Source organism: Dermatophagoides pteronyssinus, unplaced genomic scaffold, assembly GCF_027571235.1.
Source record: "Dermatophagoides pteronyssinus isolate colony J.1.1.1.1 unplaced genomic scaffold, Derpt_VIB-CSIC_2022.12 sq0002, whole genome shotgun sequence".
Lineage (NCBI taxonomy): Eukaryota > Metazoa > Arthropoda > Arachnida > Sarcoptiformes > Pyroglyphidae > Dermatophagoides > Dermatophagoides pteronyssinus.
Window position 1 is genome coordinate 1,425,958 of NW_027461526.1, and position 21,084 is coordinate 1,447,041.

Sequence of the window (21,084 nt, forward strand, 5' to 3'; positions counted from 1 at the left end):
CAAAATAAAAAAATCGATCTTATTCACCCACATTCAACGTTATCTATACATATCATTGTTCAAGAGAAAAACATTGGCCAATCACAATGCACATATAAAAAGGCATTGATTAAAAAAATAAATCAAGTGGTCAAATCATGAATAATAATTTTTGTTTATTAAAAATGATCGATTAATTTTCCTCGCTAATTTTGTGGATGATCAATTTATTTCAATCATTTCATATTTTGTCTGTTCGGTATTGAATTGATTTATAATCAACATAACAACAACAATATTCTAGTCAAATAAAATGAAAATTTATTTATTTGCATCAATACTCAACTATTTTCGATAATGTCAATTTGATTGAAGCTTTTATATCGGATGAATAATTGTATGTAAAACTTTTATTAGATTTTTCTTTTGGACTTAAATAATTTTTTTTACAGATTTTCTTAATGCTTCGTAGGAAAATGATACAAATCAAAATTTCAATTCATTCACATTGATTCCTGAATTTGAAAATTTATTTTTTAATCATTTTCTGTTTTTTTTTTGTCAAAACTAACACTTTGATTGTTGTTTGTTCAAGATATTTGATCAAATACAATTCCGAACACACACACACACGCCTACTCTTGTTAAATTAAATCATGTCTGCGTGTGTTCCATAGCTTAAGGTCAATTCAATTTAAAATTCTTGATTATTCTTTATTGGTTCATATCAACAATGATTTTAAAACAAAGAAAAACGATATTAGCAAACAAATGCGGTCACACCATAACGAGAACAAATATTACCGCATTAATGTTCGTGTTTATGTGATGAAAATTCTGGGCAAAACAAATTCAGTTATTCAGTAAATTTATGTTTGTATGTTTTTTTTGGCTAACAAAAGACTTGTGTGTTTGCCTAGATTCTGTGGTGAAAACAAAACGAATTCGTCTGGTGATGTCTCTTATGCATAGAATTTCTTTTTGTTTTCATTATTCACAACAATATTACGATGGATTACAAAAATTGATGGAAATCAGCTATTTTTTCTAGATGAATATTTTTACACATCGTTTTTGAATTGTGAGGTAGAAAACACCAAACAAAAACAAATCGGTGGATCAATTCAGCAGTGATCATTCTCATCAGCAAATAGCAACAAATGTCAATTTAGACAAATTGACGAACCATAAGAATCATTTACAGTTTAAAGAATTATTTCTTTTTGTTCATTTGTATGGTTGACTGCCAAATGTGTGCTTGTGTATTTGTTTGTGTGTGTTTATTCGCGTAAATTTTTGTTCACAACGTTTCTGTGTTTGTGTTTGCAATTATTGTTTGTATTTGATCTCAATTCATTAAAAATAATGTTTATTTTTTCATTCAATCTTATTTCGAATCGATTTTTTTGAAATTCTCAACTCAATATATTTTCTTCATTTTATTATACTCATCTATTGATTTGTTATTAAACAAATTCGATTCACAACTGACAACAAAGAATATTTATTTATGAAAATCTATATCCATTATTATCGAATGAATTACCTAAATATCAAATCAATACTATCGATAATTATGATTTTATAAATGTTCATCACTCAATTCCATTATATATTTTTTTTTGTTTCAATTGTTATCAAAATGTTATCTGTTGGATAATTGTTTTTTTAGGTAAGATAATGATGAATGAAATATATTGTTTTTCAGTGAACTTCATTTTCATTCAAAAAACATTTCATTATGAAAATTATGATATTAGGATTTAAAAAAAATTATCATTTTTAAAAAATGGATGCCAATCAACAACAACCACAACAACAACCGCAAGGACAACAACCACATCAATCGTTATTATCACCTGGACATGTTGTCAAAGAACGATGGCGTGTTATACGACGTATTGGTGGCGGTGGCTTTGGTGAAATATTCGAATGTTTAGATCTTCAAACTAATCAACATGTCGCACTGAAAGTAGAATCAACACGACAACAAAAACAGGTTTGTTAATGCGTTTTTTCTTGTTTAACATCAATAACAGAATAAGAGTATCAATCGGATAAAATGATTTTTAAAAATGATAAATGATTAAGGAACTAGATCCATTTTATTCAAATTATACATACAGATAGTGACAACCGTTCAACTTTTCATGAACTAAATACATCATCATAGAATCGCTTAATAGAATTGCTTCGTAATTTACCTTTTACGGAAAAAAAGATACATTTTATGATAAGAATAAACCTACTATGAAAAGAAGTGATGATTGTTTGTCACTGATTTATCTTTAATGTTGTTTTTGTTGTTATTATTTGATGATTTCAACATTTCAAAAAAAAATTCTTGTTAGTTAACTATTAAACCAAGAAAAAAAATTGATGGCAATGAATGATCATCATCGTCATCAACACCATGTGAAAATTTTATTCAGAATTGAAATTTTTCATTTTTATTTTAAGATTATATTTTTTTTGTTGTTTTGTTTTGTTTTGTTCTGTTATACATTTAATACCGTCATCATTTAGATTCTAAATAGTATATTATTCAATGAATGAGTACATTCTATCGTCGATGATTCTATGATATAAACATATTTTTTTTGGCTTGTGAAAAAGATATGTTTATCATACAAAGTTCTTTCTTTTGATTAGATTCTAATGTTAGATTTTCTTATTGGGTTGAAAAAAAACAGAATGAGAACCTCAGGAAAGCTTTTAAGAAAATGAGGGATAACGATGAAAAATTTTTGACAAAAACAAATGTTGATCGTTGTTGTTGTTGATGATGACATTAGTTGATACATTAATGATGATAAATTTAAAATTTTTAAAATAATTTTTTGTTGTTGTTGTTTGAATTATTTGATAACCATGATGTTATTAGGTACTCAAAATGGAGGTAGCTGTATTAAAAAAATTACAGAATACATCGGCCAATGTTTGTCGTTTTATTGGTTGTGGCCGTAATGAACGTTTCAATTATTGTGTTATGTCAATGTTGGGTAAAAATCTGGCCGAATTAAGACGTTCAGTTGTTCAGATTAATCAAAAACCTGCATTTAGTCTTTCAACCGCATTACGATTATGTCAACAAATTCTACAATCAATACAGGCTATACATTCAATTGGATTTCTTCATCGTGATAGTGAGTTTATTTCATTTTTTGTAACATTTTGTTTGTTTTTTTTTCAAAAATGATTAATTCTTATTTTTTCTATTAATTTTTTAAAAACCTTTTTTTTGGCTCGACAACTGAAAAATATATCAATCAATTTCATTATTATATTTATAAATAAAAAGTCAAACCTTCAAATTTTGCAATGGGACGTAGTGAAACTAATTCCAAAAAAGTATACATGCTTGATTTTGGTCTCGCCCGTCAATATGTCATATCGAATACGAATGAAGTACGTCCACCCAGAATTGCGGCAGGTAATGTTTGAAAAGAAAAATATAACATTATGTTGACACTTTTTTTTGGCATTACTGATTGACTAAATTATGTTTGATGATAATAATAATTGAGTTTGTTTAAGCATTGCCAATGATTAAAAAGAATTTTTTTTTGCTATAGGTTTCATCATTCTGTTGTTTATTCTATATAAATAAATTCCTGTTTTTTTTTGTCTTTTTTCTTTTTTTCCTTTTATTGTTATTACGGAACCTTTACAAAATGTATCTGGTGCCCTTATTTTTCGTTGACTGTGGTTTCATAATCCATTGATGATAGGCTTTCGTGGAACAGTGAGATATGCGTAAGTTATTTCCCATTTGACCATCACTGAACTTTCATTGTATATTTTTTTCATTCTAATTTTGATTATTTACTATTCTTTTGTTTATATAACCTGTCATTGGTGTTCTGGATTCTGTTTTATTTTTTTCCCTTTGTTTTCATCATTTTCTTTCTTCATGGTGTAAACAAACATTGTCAACTAAATCAAACAATAAAATATATACAGGTCGATTAATGCACACAAAAATAAAGAAATGGGACGACATGATGATTTATGGTCATTATTCTATGTGCTCATCGAAATGGTCAATGGTTCACTACCTTGGCGTAAAATTAAAGACAAAGATTCGGTTGGTCTAATGAAATCAACATTTGATCATCGTCTATTGTTGAAACATTTACCTCAAGATTTTAAACAATTTTTAGAACACATTGAATCATTGACATATACGGATACACCCAATTATCAACTATTGTAAGTATAGACAAATTTTAACTAATAATAATTCTGGTTTAGGCATTTTTTAGATATGCAATTATAATAAGATTGTGTTTTTTTTTTAATTTTTTTTTGTATATTCTTTGTAATAAAGGAATTCAATATTCGAACGCAGCATTAAACGACGCAGTATCCGACCAGATGATCCTTATGATTGGGAATTAATTAGCCAAAATCGTGACACGAACAATGAAAATGAAATTTCTGTCGGATATTATTCAGACAATAATAATAAAGCGAAGAATAATTTTAATGCAAAGAATACTGAACGTGCAAATGATATTGTCAATTTAGCCAATTCTTCAAATGTTTTAGCTACATCTACTGGCAATTATACCGGAAATCATGTTGCGAATAATAACAATAATGGAGATGATGGTGTAAACACTAAATCGTTGGCCAATAAAATTAACAATTTAAATATTGGCACGACAATCACCAACAAAGATGTTAGTCTAGTCACACAGATGAACGCCTGTGCCGATGATCTTTCATTGAAGCCAAACACTACTGGTGATCTTGATAATAAACGCAACATTACACAATATTGTGTATCGTATGTATTTTTTTGCATAAAAAACGATGTCATATTAATTAATTTTTGATTGGATTTTTTCAATTATAGTAATATGTGGGAAAAGAGTGTTGCTAATGATGAAAACGAATGTAATGATGATCAAGAAGAAGATTGTGATGATCAACCCGGAATCGGTACCGGAATACATAAACCAACATCATCTTCTTGTGGTGATCCAATACAACCGCAGCCATCTTTGTCAAATAATAATAATAATAATGATAATGAATTACAAAAACAACATCAACAATCGGCTTCTTCATCAAATATAAATCAGCAACAGAAACGGCTTTCGTCAACGTTATTTTATGATACAAGTGGACAAAATAATAATAATATGCAAAGATCATCATTGAATAATAATCCATTTATCAATATTCATAATCAAGCAATTGCTCAACATTTATCGACTTCCAATAAGTTGATTGATAAAATCATTGATTCTAAACCCAGTGATGCTGTTGCTGATGGTGATAGTGATAATAGTAATAATAGAAAATTCGTCGCAAACAACCACGACAATTCGACAAATCGTTTGCCTTATAATCATTATTCTCATAATCATCATCAACAACAACAAACACAAAATTATTCCAAGAATGGTTACAATGGCGATAATGGTTGCTGTGTTGATCATCATCATCATCATCAGCATCAATATCATTTAAATGATGTACATCATTTTAGTGGTGAAAATCCAGCTGATGTACAAAATTATTGCCATCCGGCCATATCATCCATAAAACCATCAAATACTTATCCAATTATTAAAGATTTAAATAAATTAAGATCGATGAGTTTACCATCTATGATTGTTGGCCCAAATCTTGACGATGAGGATGAGGAAGATGAGGAAGAAAAACCAAATGAAATCAATACTAATATGATGGATTATGACAAATCTGATAAAAAGTTTGATGATGATGATCATAATGCCGGTAGCGGTAATGGAGGTGGTTATAGTGCTAATGAAAATTATCATCATTACTACCATCATCATCATCAACAACATATTAGCTATCAACAACATAGACAAACATCACCATACACTAATAAAGGACAATATTTTGATAATATTCAATCAAATCATATTAATAATAATATTATCACTAGCAACCAACAAAGTCATTCAAATATTCCAAAAATATATATTCAAAGGCAACGAATCAAAACTTTATTGGATAGTAAAGAATCTTCGACATCGACAATATCATCTCAAAATCATCATGCTCAAACGAGTAGAAATTCTAGTAGTGAATCAAATAATAATGTTGGTGAAGAAGTTGATTCAAAAATTATAATTTCCGAAAATGAAGATGAACAAGAATCATCCGTTCAACAGCAAAAAACACCTCCATCACCGCCACCTAGACGAATCATTGTTAAACCAAACAATGCAATTGTTAGACATATCATTGAAACCAAAAAAGAAAGTGAACAAGTCGACAAAGTGAAAGTCGATGAAAGTGATGAACAGGAAGCAAGTGAAGTCGATGATGATGAAGAAGAAACACAGGTTAAAGTAGTGTTAAAAGTAAAAAACAATGTTATCATCAATCATCGTCATCATAATCGTGATAATCAACAACGAACATCACTGACTGGTGGTGAGGAGGTGAATGGAAATATTCCACAATTATCAACTCAATCGTCAATATTCAAACCGGGGATTGAATCCTCTACATCTAAACCAAATAACATTGGCAATAATTCAATTTGTTCATACACATCAAATGGCAATGTTGTGTCACGAGCAAATATTGTCATTAGACAACCGACTAATAATAATGATAATAGTTATTTTAATCAATCGCAACAACAAACATCTCAACAAAAGCATAATTGTGATCAACAATTTTACTCAAAAAATTATCATCATCGAGAAAATAAAAATAATGATAATAATGATGATAATAAACAATCTCGATCATCCGGTTCATCAAGTAGTTATGTATACTATTACACAACCGATAGTAAGAATTCAAGTTCGGCTAATCAACAATCGTTTGCTCTCAACAACAATAACAATGTTGTTGATAAGGAACGAAATGGCAAAATTTCATCGTTGACAAATAATAGAACATCAACATCATCATCATCATCATCATCATCGATATCATCAAAACATATATCCAATAATAATGTTGCCGGTGGTTCCATTAGTTATTCAAGTATTAAAAATAATCATAATCATCAAATTCATAATCAAAAGCAGGATCGATTATCAAGTTCAAGATATGATGATTGTCTAAGCCAACAACAACAACAACAATCGAATCGAGATTATGTTCCAATGTCTCAAGGCGAAAGTAGTAATAGTAATAATAGTAGTTCAACAACGTCAAACACTACGAGCTCATCATCTTCATCATCGACCAGTCAAAATTCTAATAATGTTGATAATACTGGTGATATGTCCGGTAATAATGTGCCTGGAGGTGCTAATTTTTATAAAAGAATTCCGATTTCCGAACGTGATAATAATAATGATAATATCATGGTAGATACTAGTAATCATAGTCATCATAGTAGTCAAAATTTAACAACAAATGGATTGGAAACACCATCCGGATCACCACCACCATTAGTTGAAGTGGTTTCGGTACGCCGGAAACGTTTTTTTATTAAATAAAAAAAACGGATATTTTTCCTTAATGAGAAATTTGGCCAAATAGAAAAAACTGAAAAAAATTAATCAATTTTTTAAGTAATTTTAACAAGAAAAAACACTGTATAATATCAATCAACCGAGAATTATATCAATCACTATAAATTGAATAATTTTCAACAACAATCAATTTAAAAATTTTGAAGTGATTAAAACGAAAAAAAAAAATTGAAATTGTTGAAAAAAATGAATTTCTGTGAAAATAAATTTGACTGAAAATAAAACCACATCCTCCGCTAATATCCTTATACACCCACACACCATTTGTGCAAAATGTTCATACACATCGCTCTCACAACAACAACAATCATTGTTAAAACGAAAATAAAATCTAGCCAAAATACAATGAAAATATCGGGAAAATATTCTTGACAAATTTATTTTGATTGTTTTTTTTCAGTTCCAAAAAATTTATTATCAATTTATTAGAATCAGTTTTTGTTTTCATTAAGTTTCAGTTTTTTCCCCATTATTTTCTTTAGGAATTGCAATTTTTTATTTTCTCCGTGATTCTCCATTAAAATTTAAAAAAATACGTAAACATTACACAACACATTCATGCATTATTTGTTATATTTTGTTTTTATCATTTCAATTTGAATTGTTTTGTTTTTTTTGTACTATACATTATCATTATTATTATTATTATTGTAATCACTCATTACTATCCTCACGATCGACAGCAATGAAAACCAAAATAAATAAATTAAAAAAAATCCCTTTAATTTTATTCATTAAATTTATTGTCTTCATAAAAATAACCAAATATTTTCTTTTCATTTAATCCATTCATACACTTGTTTTTCATTATCGAAAATGGTATTTGAAAATTAATGGAATTAAAATCAATCAAATCCCGGTTTGACCATCTAAGGTTTGTGTAACTAAAAGATAAACTATGTTTATGATTAAAAGTTTAACTGCCAGATGTTTTTGAATGAACGAAAACTATTCAGCCATTCTGAATCAATGTGCAATATTCGTATGAAATCTGGTGATGATAATTTTTGGCCATGATAATGTTGAATGTCGTTTTGATGATATGACATTATAAATATCATGATTACACATAAGGATATACTTGAACAATATGTTTGTTCATGTTAATCTTTTATCTTATGCTTTTAAGATAATCAAATGTTTGCCCATATTGATTATTTCAATCAATATATATTCGATGTGATAAATGATGAACATTTAAAGTCTATTGATAACAAAGTATTTATATCTTGTTCACGTAGTCTTGGAAATTTTTGTTTGTTTTTATTGTCAATGTTATTTTCGATGATGTTACTTCGAAACCAAATTTTCATTTAAATCCAATCGATCAAAGACTTTCATTATATTTGCTTTCATTTTTTTTCATTGACTTAATGACCATCATTTTTGAAAATAAAATAATGAATCGATTGTTGAATTTGGTTTTTCTACTATCTTCATTGGTCATTTCAGCTAATTGTAACCTGAATAATAATACAACTTCATCGGTGATAGCTACAACAGTTAAAACAACATCAGAAATTATATCTGTCGATGAGCTTGTTGATCAGATTATTAAAAATCAAAGTAATATTACTGTTATAACTAATCATAATGTAAAAAATTCTACTATTGAAGATGATCGTGATGGAAATCCTGATCTAATCAATGTTCTAAGTTTTCTACCACCGGATTTTATGAACGCTCAATTTCGTCGAAATGGTGGCTACATTGTACATATTTTAGTATTCTGTTATCTATGTTTTGTTTTAACATTGGTCATTGATTCATATTTTGTGCCATCATTACAAATGTTCAACATTATTTATGGATTATCACTAAATATTATCGGCTCAACATTGATGGTGTTTGGAACATCATTACCGGAATTGTTTGCATCAATAATTTCTGCGTTTATTGGTGGAAAATCAATCGGTACCGCTACAATTGTCGTATCAAGTCTATTCAATTTATTGGCTATTCCGGGCATCTGTGGCCTGATAGTATTGACCCCTCGAACGTTTTCATTTATATGTATAAATGCATGGCCAGTACGACGAGAAATTATTTTTTATTCAATTACAATTGTTATATTCATTCTGAGCATCAAAGATGATTCGATCGATTGTATAGAATCACTGATATTCATTTTTATCTACACCGTATATATGCTATGCCTTTATCTTTGGTCACATTTTGAGATAATTCAGCAACAACAAAATAGGCGGAAATTTTTTCACTCCAAAGATCGACCTTGGCTTAAATATACACACTATCTACAACAATCGAAAATCAATATGAAACCAGCAATGAAAAAATTTACGATTTCCAATCCTCGACAGCCGTCCACAAGTGCCGACCAAGAAAACATTAGTGAAAGTAGCTCAAAAATTTATCGTGGAACTTTTCCACGGGATAAATTTTTAAAATCAGCTTTGATACCATTTCGATGGCTATTTTCAATAACGATTCCTCCAGCTAACCGACGATCATTTATCGCAACATATATCCTGTCAAGCGTTTGGATTGTGGCCATAACCTATTTTCTTATGTGGATGATTTCGATCATAAGCAAAGCTATTCATTTCACACATTCAAGTTCAGTGTTAAACATGTTAGCACTTGGTAATATAACAAAAATGATATCTTCAATTATTGTCATCAAACGATTAAACTCAGTCGATATGGCCATATGTCATGTAATTGGTTCGAATATTTTCAATATTCTTATTTGTCTTGGTTTACCATGGTTTCTCAAGATTTTAATATTAACCGTAAAAGAAGGTACAACATTGGAAAAATTACAAGCCTTTACAATCGATGTTGATTATCGATTATTCGAATATGTTGCAATATCGTTAACAATATTATTACTAATATTCATATTAATATTCTACTTAAGTAATTGGAAATTATCAATCAGATCTAGCTATTCATTCACAATATTATACATTTTTTTCCTTGTATGTTTACTCATATTTGATCAATATATTTCGATTGTTTAAACGTATTGATTTTTAATTTACAATTTATCAAACTTGAATTCAAAATTATAATAATTATGATGTGTTATACAATTGTTGTTGTATTGTCAAAAATTATTATTTAAAAAAACGAAGTATGTCGTTTCAATAAAGTTGTGTAATGGATATTTATTTATTTTGTTATATAAATGATGATGATTATGGAATTAAACAATGATATTATTCAAGTATTTGATATTTATGATGATATTTGGATAGATAATTGCAAATAATAGTTTCGAATGTTTAAAGAAAATAAAAATAAAAATCATGAGAGATCAAAAAGTTCGACGAATAATTGCCCTGCATTTTGTGGATTAAGGTCCATATAGATACGAACAATATCTTCCGATAAATGAAATAGTTCTTCAAGACGATACATTAATGTTATAAATGATGTTTTAGCTGCACATGAATCACCATCATGTTTAACCTGAAGATAACGGCGTAGTAAATAACAATAGTTGAGAAATTCTTCACTGTTATCACAAATAAGAATATTATTAATCGGTTAATATTTTAATGTTAATTATTATTGTACTTACTGAACAATATTAGACACGGAAACTGTTGCTCTTGATGGCCGGAATAGGATTATGACTGTAAGCTATATGAATCAAAAAATAAGGTTACATGATTTTAAAAAAACATTCGAACATACCAAATCGGCAATAATATTATCATTACGGAATTCTGATTGATATTTAATGGCAAACTCTTTATGTGAGAGAAAATTAATTTGAGCATCAGTAAGTACTTCCATCGAAACCAATGAAAGTCCTTTGTTTTGATCATCAACGAAATACCAAAAATTATTTTCAATATTGAAATTAGTTGTAGCACGAATGCAAAACATCTCAATTATGGAACTTTTAAGCAAAGCTATTTTATCAACTTGTGATAGACGATTAAAAGAGCTCAATTTATTCGACATTTGTATCAACCGTCGTATAGCGGCTTCGGTCACTTGAACAGCATCTGTCAAATGATGTGTATTTGTATTGACAATTTGTTCATATGGATTTCGAAGCAAAAGACAGGCCTTATTCAATTCTTCAAGACGTTCATTTTCAATCGGATATAATGTTTTACATTTTTCAATTTCCAAAAATTCTTTGAAACCAGGTATTCGTTTTTCTGCACTTGAATGTTCTGCTTGTTTATTGATCAATGATTCAAATACTTGCCGTCGTAATGGTATATCACACATGTTCAGTTTTGAAACAGCAAACACAATCGATTCTTTAATATGATTGTTTCCTTTTTTTATTTGATCTAAAGATGAATTTAATCCGCAATAATTTGGAGAATTAGATTCACTAGGATTTTTCGATGATGAACTATTAGGACCATATGATGTACTTGGTGAATTACTATGAGTTGTGGCTGGAGTTGAATTATCTCCAATGCCAGTAAAATCATTATACATTGTTTCAGCAGTAGGCAAAACAGTGTTTAAATTTACACTGTTGGGATTTAGATTGTGAATCTCCATCGAATTCATGGATAAATTTTGCATTCCTAATTAAAAAATAAAAGAAAATCAATGTTTTTGAACGAGTATGATGATCACACGATCAAGATTTAATGCAATAATAGATTGTATTTCTAATGAGGGTGAAGATACAGTAAAGAAGTGATAACGTTAGAGCAGATAGCTTATTAGTTTAAATGATTGATGTTTTTTTGAATATATTGTTTTGAAACAATATTTAAACATTATCTATATCATAAAAAATCGATTAAGTTACCCATTGAGTTGATTTCCATATTTTTACTGTTAGATGATTCAAATGAATCTGAGGTATCATAGGTTTGTTGATGGTAGATGTTTGGATTATATGATGTAGTTGTTTCCTGTGACGTATTCACGGATTTTTCATGAGTAAATTGATTTATTGAAAAGTTTGACGGTGAATGTGTGGAATCCATTGTCGTCATAGATGCTGATTATTATTATAAAAGTTGTTTTTTCCTCTTATTGAATGCCGTTATATAATTTTTTTTCTTGTTTATATTTGTGTTTTACTTTTCATTCAATGTAAACGGATGGAAAAGGATGACGCCATGGTATCAAATAGAAACAAATAGAACAAAACAAATAGATTGATTTTTATGAATTATATGAACGAATGAAGCAATCATATTATTCTATAGAATTAGCCGTGTATCATGCTATATTAAAGTAAAATCTCCAGACAGCCACCATATTGAATCAATTGAACAAGAATTGTGAAAAACAAATTAAACAGGTGAATCAAGTATGCGTGAGTAAGGTGACGTTATTGCAAGCATCAATTTGTCTGTTTTTTCAGCTTGGAATGAAATATTCATGTGACAAGATCAAGATATAGAATTTTTTTTTTGATAGATGTATCAATGAAAGATAGCCACATCACATCTCGTTGGCTTTGGATTGGATGAAAACAAATTCTTATTTGAATACATTCTATATGAAGGGAAATCGAGTAACATGAAAATATCAAAACAACAACAACAACAACAAGTTTTATTCAAGGCTTTTTAATTTAGTTAATGGGTATTTTGTGATAAAATTGCCAGTGTATGTTAACAATCAATCATATTTTGAAATATTAAGAAGAAAAACAAAAAAATAATAACAATGTCTGATGATTATGATTTGGTTGCCCGAGGATCATTAAAATTAAAACGAAAAAACAACAATCCACTTGGGCTTAGCAAAAAAGATAGAAAAATAAAAAAGAATAAAAACAAAGTGAAAGGTCAAGATTTGGAAGCAATCATCGAAACAGTCAAATCATCATCATCAACAACACAAGCGATTATTGATAGTGATTCCAATTCGAATGAACCTATTGTTAAACAACATGATCAACAATCATCATCGTTCGATCCTAATGGTTGGATGACAGAAGCACAGAAAAAATTTTTAGCACAACAAGAAAAACGACAATTAGCACGAGTAATGTCAAAAGCATCAAAAACGCATAAACAACGTGTTGAAGAATTTAATAGCCATCTGGAAAATCTTAGTGAACATTATGATATACCAAAAGTTAGCTGGACAAAATAATCATGATCATGTAAAAATTATCAATTTTTTAACAATTCTATTATCGTATTTTACATCGTTCATTCAATTCAATTTGTTACAAATAATCATAAAGTAAATCAGGTTTTTCAATAAATGTTATAATAATCGAAGTGATTAATGAAAAACATGATGCCAATAATATATTGTTACGTGAAGCAACGATGAAAATGATGATCATTGCAATTAAATAAAAAACATATCGTATGTATTTAACGTATCGTTTCCATAATTGTCCAATACTGTATTGATCATTTCGGATACAATCATTATTGATCACAGATCTTTTATAACCAGATGAACATTTGATGCACTAATATTGTAAAATTTTGTAAAATAAAGAAATTAAAAAAAAATGATCAAGATCCAGATTAAAATTTTCTATTTTTCTTATTACCGAATTGGATCCATGTCCAGTACAGCCTTCACAGGATTCATGGCAAGCTTTTTTTCAAATTAGTATAATGGATGAAAAAAATAAAATAAAATGAAACGATTAATTAACAACAATAAAAGTTAATAAATTTATTATTTCATGTCAGTGATTTTTTGTTAAATTTTAGAATCTAAAAATCTATTAATAAATGATTGCCAAGCTATCTGATTAGGTTCACAGTATCCATGATAATAATGTAGCAAACACTTACGATAACATTTATATGAGCCTTGTGTATTCATACAATATGTTTGAAATTTGCACGGATTCAATTCAACATCGGATACATTACATTCATCGATATCGATACATCCTTTATCATTATCACGAAAATATCCAGTACGACAAACATGACAGCCTTGTGGTCCAAGTGAATGACATGATGAGGCACATGATTGATCACAACGAATGCATTGTTCAGGAATGTTTTGAATTTTTTCCTCATAATTCATTTCAATAATGCCAATAGCTAAATAATTTGATGAACATTTTTCACAGAATTCACCATCGAATCCAATATGACAGATACAATTTCCTTGACCTTTTCTTGTGCCATTACCTGAACAATATCCACGATTATAGCAAACATTATTAGGATATCCATGACATGGTTGACAATCGGCACCAAAATGTCCATCTGGGCAACAAGCTTGACTAATTTGATTGCATAAATATTCATACAATGTGCTACCCTCTTCCAAATGATCTTTTCGTTCTTGTTTGCGATTCTTTAAAAACCAATCTTCAATTTCACTTTCATAATGTTCAGCAAAACTATGGCATTGATCTTTTCCCGATTTCACATCATTGCAAAGATTTTCTTGTATTTCGGTCAATCGTATTTCACTATCAGCATAATTATTCAATTTATTTTCCTCCCAATGAGCATCACCACCTTCATGTTTTCCACGAGCTGTATGTTTCAGACCCTGATAAAAAATATCGATTTTTATATGGATAGAATAACAAACGATAATACACATACCTTTTTAAAAGATTTGACCAATAATTTACATCGTTGACACGAATCTAATGTTGTTTCATCTTTTTGTTGTAAATAGGCATCGATATGATGACATTCGAATAAAAATATCAACAGAATGAGTGATAAAAATGTAATAAATTTGACAAGATTTCTTTGGTATTTTGTACACGTCACATAAGAGCCGTATTTTGAATTGGAAAATTGAAAAAACAATTCGCAACTTTTGACGACCATCATATAAATGATCGAAAATGGGTTTGTAAATGAGCCAATAATACGATAATCAAATTTGTTTGTAAAAATGTAAAGAATTTTTACGATAAAAAAAACGATATGTAGCCGGTATGTAAAATTTCGTGTGAACGACCAAATATTATAAAGACGAACAATCGACATGGAATGTTTGAATGGATCCACAATCCATCAAACAAAACAAGTGGAAAAAAATTTCGATCATTGATCCTTCAATTTTTTTTGTTATTCTCGTCAATGGACAAAGAATTTGATTGTTGTTCGAGATGGTAATGAAATTGTCAGCCAAATATAGATTGGCCACACTGGCTTTTGAATCATCCACCACTCAAAATGATATGTTTGGTGCAAATGGTTTACCATTGACCCCACCGTCCATCACGATGGTCGGTAATTTTCATTCCTTTGTTCAAAGTTTTAATACTGCCACTACATTAACGCCTTATTTGACACATTATCTGGATTGTATACGTAGTAAAAATGGTATGTCTTTCCCTTTTTTCAAATTCAATCTAATTGTTTAAATATTCTTCAAAAACTGAATTAGAACGAATTACATTGGTATTTGAACACTATGCCTCATGTACAGCCGATGATTCTTTGTCTACTGAAAATTTGCAATCAATTTTACAATGTGGCCTATATGGATTATATCATTTACATTATGTGATTGGTGCCGTTCATGGTCTTATATCTCCAAGTGCATTCTTGACGACAAATGACTCGAAAACTCCTTACAAACTAACACATTGGGCTGTTAACATCATTACTGACATGGGTCGGCTTTGTCAAACACAAATCTATCCGGGTAGGCGTTATTTATAATTTATAAAATCATACTTAATTACCTTGAATTGCCATTAGATGATATTCGTTTCATAGCTCCGGAGCAATGTCTATTATTGAAAGCGACAAAGAAAAGCGATATCTGGTCGTTTGGTTTATCAATATTATACTTAATGTTTCCAAATCAGCGTCAAAATTTTCCTGACAATCCATTAGAATTTATTGATGATGACTTGAATAGAATAATAACAAAACTTGGCATTGAAATTCAAGATTTGTCGGAAAAATGGATGATTTTTTTCCAATCTACTTTAAATTGTAATCCTAATGAACGTTCATCGATCAAAGAATTGATTAAAATAATGGCCATACCAGAGCCAAAGTATTATACAACATATGAAAAATTTATCACTACTAAATCTTATCAAAATGTGAATGAAATAAATGATGAAGAATTTTTTAAGATTAGTAATTTTATCAATATACATGAATTCTATTATCTGTGGTCGATCGCATATCCATCCAAAGAAACTGATAAAGAAGAGCAAAAAATTCCGTCAATACTCTCATTACCTAAGCTAGTCATATTGGAAAATGAATGTTCGAATCAAGAAAACTGTGATAGTAGTAATTATAATAGAACAATCACTGATGATGAAAACAATTTAATTGACAAAATTATGGCCATCGATTTGGATAGCAATTGGAAAATGGTCCGATTACCTTCAAACTGTGATTTCAAATTATTACCAGTTGATACTATAAATCAACGTCTCCTCAAAATATCTAGCGAAATTTTCTCTCCGTTACTTATTTCTGATGCTAATCTGTTCAATAAAAGACCAGAATCTAAACAAAGTTGTGAATCACTACCGTTGCCCATCCGCGAAATGGATTTCGATTATCAATGTGAACGTCTTTTTTTGTTCAAAGCTCTATTGAATGGCTATCCTTTTTTGCGAAATCAATTGATAACTGAATCAAAAACTGATATTTGTCCTCATTATCGTGCTCAAATCTGGAGTTCATTACTCAACGTTCGTTGGAAAGATAAATTATTATTTGATCAAATTGATAAAATTAGCAAAACAACAACCGATCGGCAAATTGCTGTAGATATACCTCGTTGTCATCAATACAATGATCTGTTAGCATCGGCTGAAGGACATCGAAAATTAACTCGAATACTAAAAGCATGGCTTGCACATAATGAATCTAATGGTGAAGTATATTGGCAAGGTCTTGATTCGTTAGCCGCACCTTTTGTAATATTAAATTTCAACAATGAATCACAAGCATTTGCTTGTTTTGATCATTTTGTTCGTAAATATTTAAATGGATTTTTCAAGAAAGATAATTCATCAGCAATACAAGAATATTTGGCCCTTTTTCAGGTGATAATCGCCTTTCATGATCCAATGCTCAGCAATCATTTAGCATCACTGAAATTTGTCCCAGATTTATATGCCATTTCATGGTTCCTGACAATGTTCACTCATATATTACCACTTTATCAGATTTTTCAGCTTTGGGACACATTAATCCTAGGTAAGTTATTACATTAATACTTGTTATTACACATGATAAGGAGATTTTGTTATTTGTTTTCTCATTATTAATGTCGCATAATTTTTCCCATTATAGGAAATGAATCCTTCCCTTTGTTTATTGGTTTGGCCATTCTTCATCAGTTACGTGATCGTATATCAGATTTTACATTCAACGATTGCATCCTAATATTTAGTGATTTGCCACAAATTGACATTGATCGATGTGTGAGAAATTCGATAAAATTTTTCTGTTCAACGCCTAAATCGATTAGTAGACGAAATTTGTGGGAAATACAGGCACTTAAAAAGTATCCACGATTGCCAAGGATCAATATTGAAGATCTCACCACATTGGTTGATCGGCTTAATCTATCGAATTGCACAGCATCCACCACAGCGGTAGCTTTCGATCAACAGCAATTGTGTTCGGATTGTGGTCGTAACACCCAACTGGTTCTGATTGATTGCCGTTCAAAAGAAGACATTCAAAAGTACGGTGGTACCCTTATCAATTCAGTTCGATATGAAGATTTCTATCAAGAATTGCAAAAAGAATTGACCAATGTTAATAAAACTAACCGGCCAGCCGCTAAATGTCATTATCAACAACCACATGGTAAACATAATTTAATTGTCGTCATCGATTCAATTGAAAAAACTTTAGAATTGATTGAAAATTTTTCCATTCCCCGTGTTTGCTATCTGGATTTATCATCATCAGATCTGGGAAACATTCCAAAATGTTTACTAATTCAATAATCACTTATATCATCAAAATATACATGTTATTTTGGGTCAGGCTTTAATTGAAGAATTGAATAAAAACATTATATTTTATTGATTAAAATTTTTAAAAAATATTAATTTTCATAAAATTGACTCATTTAATGTAAAATCTAACCGATATGAATAATGAATATAAATTGTTGATGTTTGTGAATCGTAACCATATTTTGAAGCTGTTATTCTGTATTGGCGTTCAGGCGTTAAGAGACGCCAATAATCCCCAGTTTTATAAGTTGTAATATTTTTATCAATTCCATCGACAGAAATGATAGCAGATTCGATCGGTTGACCATGATTATCATAAACAAAACCATGTACACCACTATAGGTAGAATTGATTAGATTTAATAATGAATTTTTATGTTGTTGCCAATAAGTTTCTAGTTCATTGCTTAGTGGATATTTTTTACAACCAACTTCAATAGTCAATTCAAAACAATTCGCATGTATATAGTTCCAATCTTGCATTCCACCGGCAACTGGATACCATTTTGCACCATTTGTTATACCTTGTGAGAAATAATCCACTGTATTATCACATGAATCAAGACAACGTCCATCATTGTTATACATATATTGATGACTCTATTTAAGAATATAAAATATTTCGAATGAATTTTCGTAATAATTCTTTGTTTTTCATTCTTGACTTACCTTGGAATAGATTAAAGACAAATGACGAAAAACATCATCATCCGGACACTTTGTTTCATTTTTAATCATTTCTTTATTATTATCAAAGGGATAATTAACGACTAAAGAACCACCATGAAATGATGCAGATAAAACAAATGGATATTGTTTGGTCCATTTCATAACTATTTCAGTCTCAATTTCTTGTTTTTCGTTGTTATCATTATTTACAAATTGATCGGGAAAATTACGATTTAAATCTCTTCCATTAGCATTATAACGACCTACAGTACCCATACAATCGCCTTCGTTTGCATTTTCATAACCATCAGGATTGATTGTTGGCGCGATATGAATACGTACATTATCAACTAATGATCTTGTCGATGAATTTGAATGATATGTTGACAAAAGATGATCAATCAAATGTAATAATAATTCACGACCAACTACTTCATTACCATGAATATTGCCGATTAGTTTGATTTCAGCTTCTCCTGGTTCATGAACACCAGGTTGATCACTGATTTCTAATACTTTTATCGGTTTATTTCGATTCGAATAGCCAATTGTATATAAACGTGTTAATTTTGGATAATATTTAGAATAAGTATCAAGAATTGAATAAATTTCATTATTATTATGATGCTGGTGGCTAATATTTGGTCGATCTGGATAAAACCAATTGGTATGTTTAACCATGAAATAATTAAGAATAATACCAAGTGTTAAAAGCGAAATTAAAATTGCGAGAAAAATCAATATTCCAATAAGAATTTTACGTGCTGGAATATGAAAAAGAATTTTATAACCATTCATCGTTTGTTGTTGTTGTTCATTAGAAATTGATTGATTGAATGATTTACTAGCGATATAATGAATATTATTATCATCATCATCATCACCACCAGTATTGCCATCAAAATTTGTCATCGAAACATCATAACTGGTCGCCATTGAATTTTGGATTTATAATGGATTTTTTCTATTAATTTGATTGTGAATTGTATGTCGTGCAGACAAAGACATGACAAAATTCAATACAAAACAAATCAAGCAAATAAATAATTATCACGAAATATGGTCTTTATTATCCACCAGGCAAATTAATGATGAGCATGGTTATGGTTATGATTAGATTGAACTTGAAATCATCATAATCATCATCATCAATAAATTTTTGTTGTCATATTATTTTGATATATAAACACAAACGATAAACAGTGAACATTCAAAAAGAAAATATAAAAGCTAAAGAAACTCTTAAAATATATGAAATGATTTCGGTTTGTTTGAAATCAAATCGAACAAATAAAAATGTTCGAAAATAAAAATTTATTTCGTAAATCGATGATGAATTATGAAAATATTGCCATAATAAAAAGAAATAGGTAAAGTTCAATATATTATCAAGAGGATAATATACAAAATATTGTTTAATATTTACTATAGCTAACCTAACTAACACCTACAGATATTGAATTTATTGTACGTGATCAATACATCGACATCCTTAATTATTATTGAATTGTATAAATTGACAATCATTCATCATCATCAATCAGGTATAAACACCTACGCATTTGAACAAAAGAGAGAAAAAACAATCGAAATGATAAAACATATATTTGCACGCGACAAGTTTTGCTGATGATGAACAAAAATAAATAAATAAACGAATGAAAAAAATCGTATCAAACAAAACCTGATTATTTAGCCATTACGGTGTGTTGTATGTTTACCGAAATGGCATTAAATCATAACAGATAAAGAATGTTTAATATAATCATTTGATTAATCAATTTATTTATACTATTATCAAGATAATAATATAACAAAATTGTTAAATAATCAAAAACAAAAACAAAAAGGTATATTGCAAATAGTTATTATAATTCAATTTGTATCCTCAGATGATCATTATAATCATCATCATCATCGTCATCATCATTAATTGAATAGGATTGAACATTTATAATGATTATCATAACTGGTTCAAATATTATGATTTGTTGTTGTCCAATGTATTTATGTAGTCATGATCATACAGTGGCAAGACCATGGCATTTTATGATCTTTATTTTTTTCAAACATCGACTGATTTTTTGCTGTTGTTTGAAA

At 29.1% G+C, this 21,084-nt stretch overlaps 7 protein-coding genes across 7 annotated transcripts; 4 read left to right on the forward strand and 3 right to left on the reverse strand.

Moving 5' to 3' along the window:
* The first annotated feature begins 459 nt into the window (after window positions 1–459).
* On the forward strand, window positions 460–8,185 carry Asator (tau-tubulin kinase asator). Its single transcript, XM_027339024.2, has 8 exons — window positions 460–1,651; window positions 1,740–1,978; window positions 2,864–3,125; window positions 3,281–3,412; window positions 3,711–3,735; window positions 3,943–4,191; window positions 4,310–4,771; window positions 4,841–8,185. The coding sequence occupies exons 2-8, from the start codon at window positions 1,769–1,771 to the stop codon at window positions 7,422–7,424; spliced, it is 3,924 nt and encodes a 1,307-aa protein (XP_027194825.2). The 5' UTR covers window positions 460–1,651; window positions 1,740–1,768; the 3' UTR covers window positions 7,425–8,185.
* Window positions 8,186–8,733: 548 nt separating this feature from the next.
* On the forward strand, window positions 8,734–10,653 carry LOC113791142 (sodium/potassium/calcium exchanger 5-like). Its single transcript, XM_027340877.2, has one exon. It carries the CDS (start codon window positions 8,834–8,836, stop codon window positions 10,442–10,444), a length of 1,611 nt encoding a protein of 536 aa, XP_027196678.2. The 5' UTR covers window positions 8,734–8,833; the 3' UTR covers window positions 10,445–10,653.
* On the reverse strand, window positions 10,431–12,862 carry LOC113791161 (nuclear hormone receptor HR96-like). The gene is made up of 4 exons (XM_027340901.2): window positions 12,214–12,862; window positions 11,124–11,983; window positions 11,008–11,069; window positions 10,431–10,941 (listed from the first exon to the last, which is right to left on the reverse strand). The coding sequence occupies exons 1-4, from the start codon at window positions 12,401–12,403 to the stop codon at window positions 10,731–10,733; spliced, it is 1,323 nt and encodes a 440-aa protein (XP_027196702.2). The 5' UTR covers window positions 12,404–12,862; the 3' UTR covers window positions 10,431–10,730.
* A 223-nt stretch (window positions 12,863–13,085) lies between these two features.
* LOC113791172 (protein FAM32A-like) lies at window positions 13,086–14,076 on the forward strand. The gene has a single exon (XM_027340912.2). The coding sequence runs from the start codon at window positions 13,086–13,088 to the stop codon at window positions 13,515–13,517; it is 432 nt and encodes a 143-aa protein (XP_027196713.1). The 3' UTR covers window positions 13,518–14,076.
* LOC113791151 (cysteine-rich with EGF-like domain protein 2-B) lies at window positions 13,529–15,352 on the reverse strand. The gene is made up of 4 exons (XM_027340889.2): window positions 14,957–15,352; window positions 14,183–14,900; window positions 13,933–13,979; window positions 13,529–13,848 (listed from the first exon to the last, which is right to left on the reverse strand). The coding sequence occupies exons 1-4, from the start codon at window positions 15,350–15,352 to the stop codon at window positions 13,594–13,596; spliced, it is 1,416 nt and encodes a 471-aa protein (XP_027196690.2). The 3' UTR covers window positions 13,529–13,593.
* LOC113791132 (TBC domain-containing protein kinase-like protein) lies at window positions 15,338–18,490 on the forward strand. The gene is made up of 4 exons (XM_027340867.2): window positions 15,338–15,691; window positions 15,756–16,016; window positions 16,073–17,542; window positions 17,639–18,490. Exons 1-4 carry the CDS (start codon window positions 15,475–15,477, stop codon window positions 18,301–18,303), a joined length of 2,613 nt encoding a protein of 870 aa, XP_027196668.1. The 5' UTR covers window positions 15,338–15,474; the 3' UTR covers window positions 18,304–18,490.
* Window positions 18,359–20,102, reverse strand: LOC113790634 (carboxypeptidase D-like). Its single transcript, XM_027340327.2, has 2 exons — window positions 18,985–20,102; window positions 18,359–18,915 (listed from the first exon to the last, which is right to left on the reverse strand). The coding sequence occupies exons 1-2, from the start codon at window positions 19,918–19,920 to the stop codon at window positions 18,412–18,414; spliced, it is 1,440 nt and encodes a 479-aa protein (XP_027196128.2). The 5' UTR covers window positions 19,921–20,102; the 3' UTR covers window positions 18,359–18,411.
* Window positions 20,103–21,084: the final 982 nt, after the last annotated feature.

Excerpts from the sequence above, each read along its gene's own strand:
- Asator (XM_027339024.2), top strand. The coding sequence starts at position 1,769 with ATGGATGCCAATCAACAACAACCACAACAACAACCGCAAGGACAACAA. Across the intron at positions 3,126-3,280 it reads TGGATTTCTTCATCGTGATA|TCAAACCTTCAAATTTTGCA; the intron begins GTGAGTTTATTT and ends ATAAATAAAAAG. Across the intron at positions 3,736-3,942 it reads CGTGGAACAGTGAGATATGC|GTCGATTAATGCACACAAAA; the intron begins GTAAGTTATTTC and ends AAATATATACAG.
- LOC113791142 (XM_027340877.2), top strand. The coding sequence starts at position 8,834 with ATGACCATCATTTTTGAAAATAAAATAATGAATCGATTGTTGAATTTG.
- LOC113791161 (XM_027340901.2), bottom strand. The coding sequence starts at position 12,403 with ATGACGACAATGGATTCCACACATTCACCGTCAAACTTTTCAATAAAT. Across the intron at positions 11,984-12,213 it reads TATGGAAATCAACTCAATGG|GAATGCAAAATTTATCCATG; the intron begins GTAACTTAATCG and ends TTTTTTAATTAG. Across the intron at positions 11,070-11,123 it reads ATAATATTATTGCCGATTTG|CTTACAGTCATAATCCTATT; the intron begins GTATGTTCGAAT and ends TGATTCATATAG.
- LOC113791172 (XM_027340912.2), top strand. The coding sequence starts at position 13,086 with ATGTCTGATGATTATGATTTGGTTGCCCGAGGATCATTAAAATTAAAA.
- LOC113791151 (XM_027340889.2), bottom strand. The coding sequence starts at position 15,352 with ATGTCGATTGTTCGTCTTTATAATATTTGGTCGTTCACACGAAATTTT. Across the intron at positions 13,980-14,182 it reads AGGCTCATATAAATGTTATC|CTTGCCATGAATCCTGTGAA; the intron begins GTAAGTGTTTGC and ends TTTGAAAAAAAG. Across the intron at positions 13,849-13,932 it reads CTGGACATGGATCCAATTCG|TGCATCAAATGTTCATCTGG; the intron begins GTAATAAGAAAA and ends TTACAATATTAG.
- LOC113791132 (XM_027340867.2), top strand. The coding sequence starts at position 15,475 with ATGGTAATGAAATTGTCAGCCAAATATAGATTGGCCACACTGGCTTTT. Across the intron at positions 16,017-16,072 it reads TCAAACACAAATCTATCCGG|ATGATATTCGTTTCATAGCT; the intron begins GTAGGCGTTATT and ends AATTGCCATTAG. Across the intron at positions 17,543-17,638 it reads TTGGGACACATTAATCCTAG|GAAATGAATCCTTCCCTTTG; the intron begins GTAAGTTATTAC and ends TTCCCATTATAG.
- LOC113790634 (XM_027340327.2), bottom strand. The coding sequence starts at position 19,920 with ATGGCGACCAGTTATGATGTTTCGATGACAAATTTTGATGGCAATACT. Across the intron at positions 18,916-18,984 it reads TGTCTTTAATCTATTCCAAG|AGTCATCAATATATGTATAA; the intron begins GTAAGTCAAGAA and ends ATTCTTAAATAG.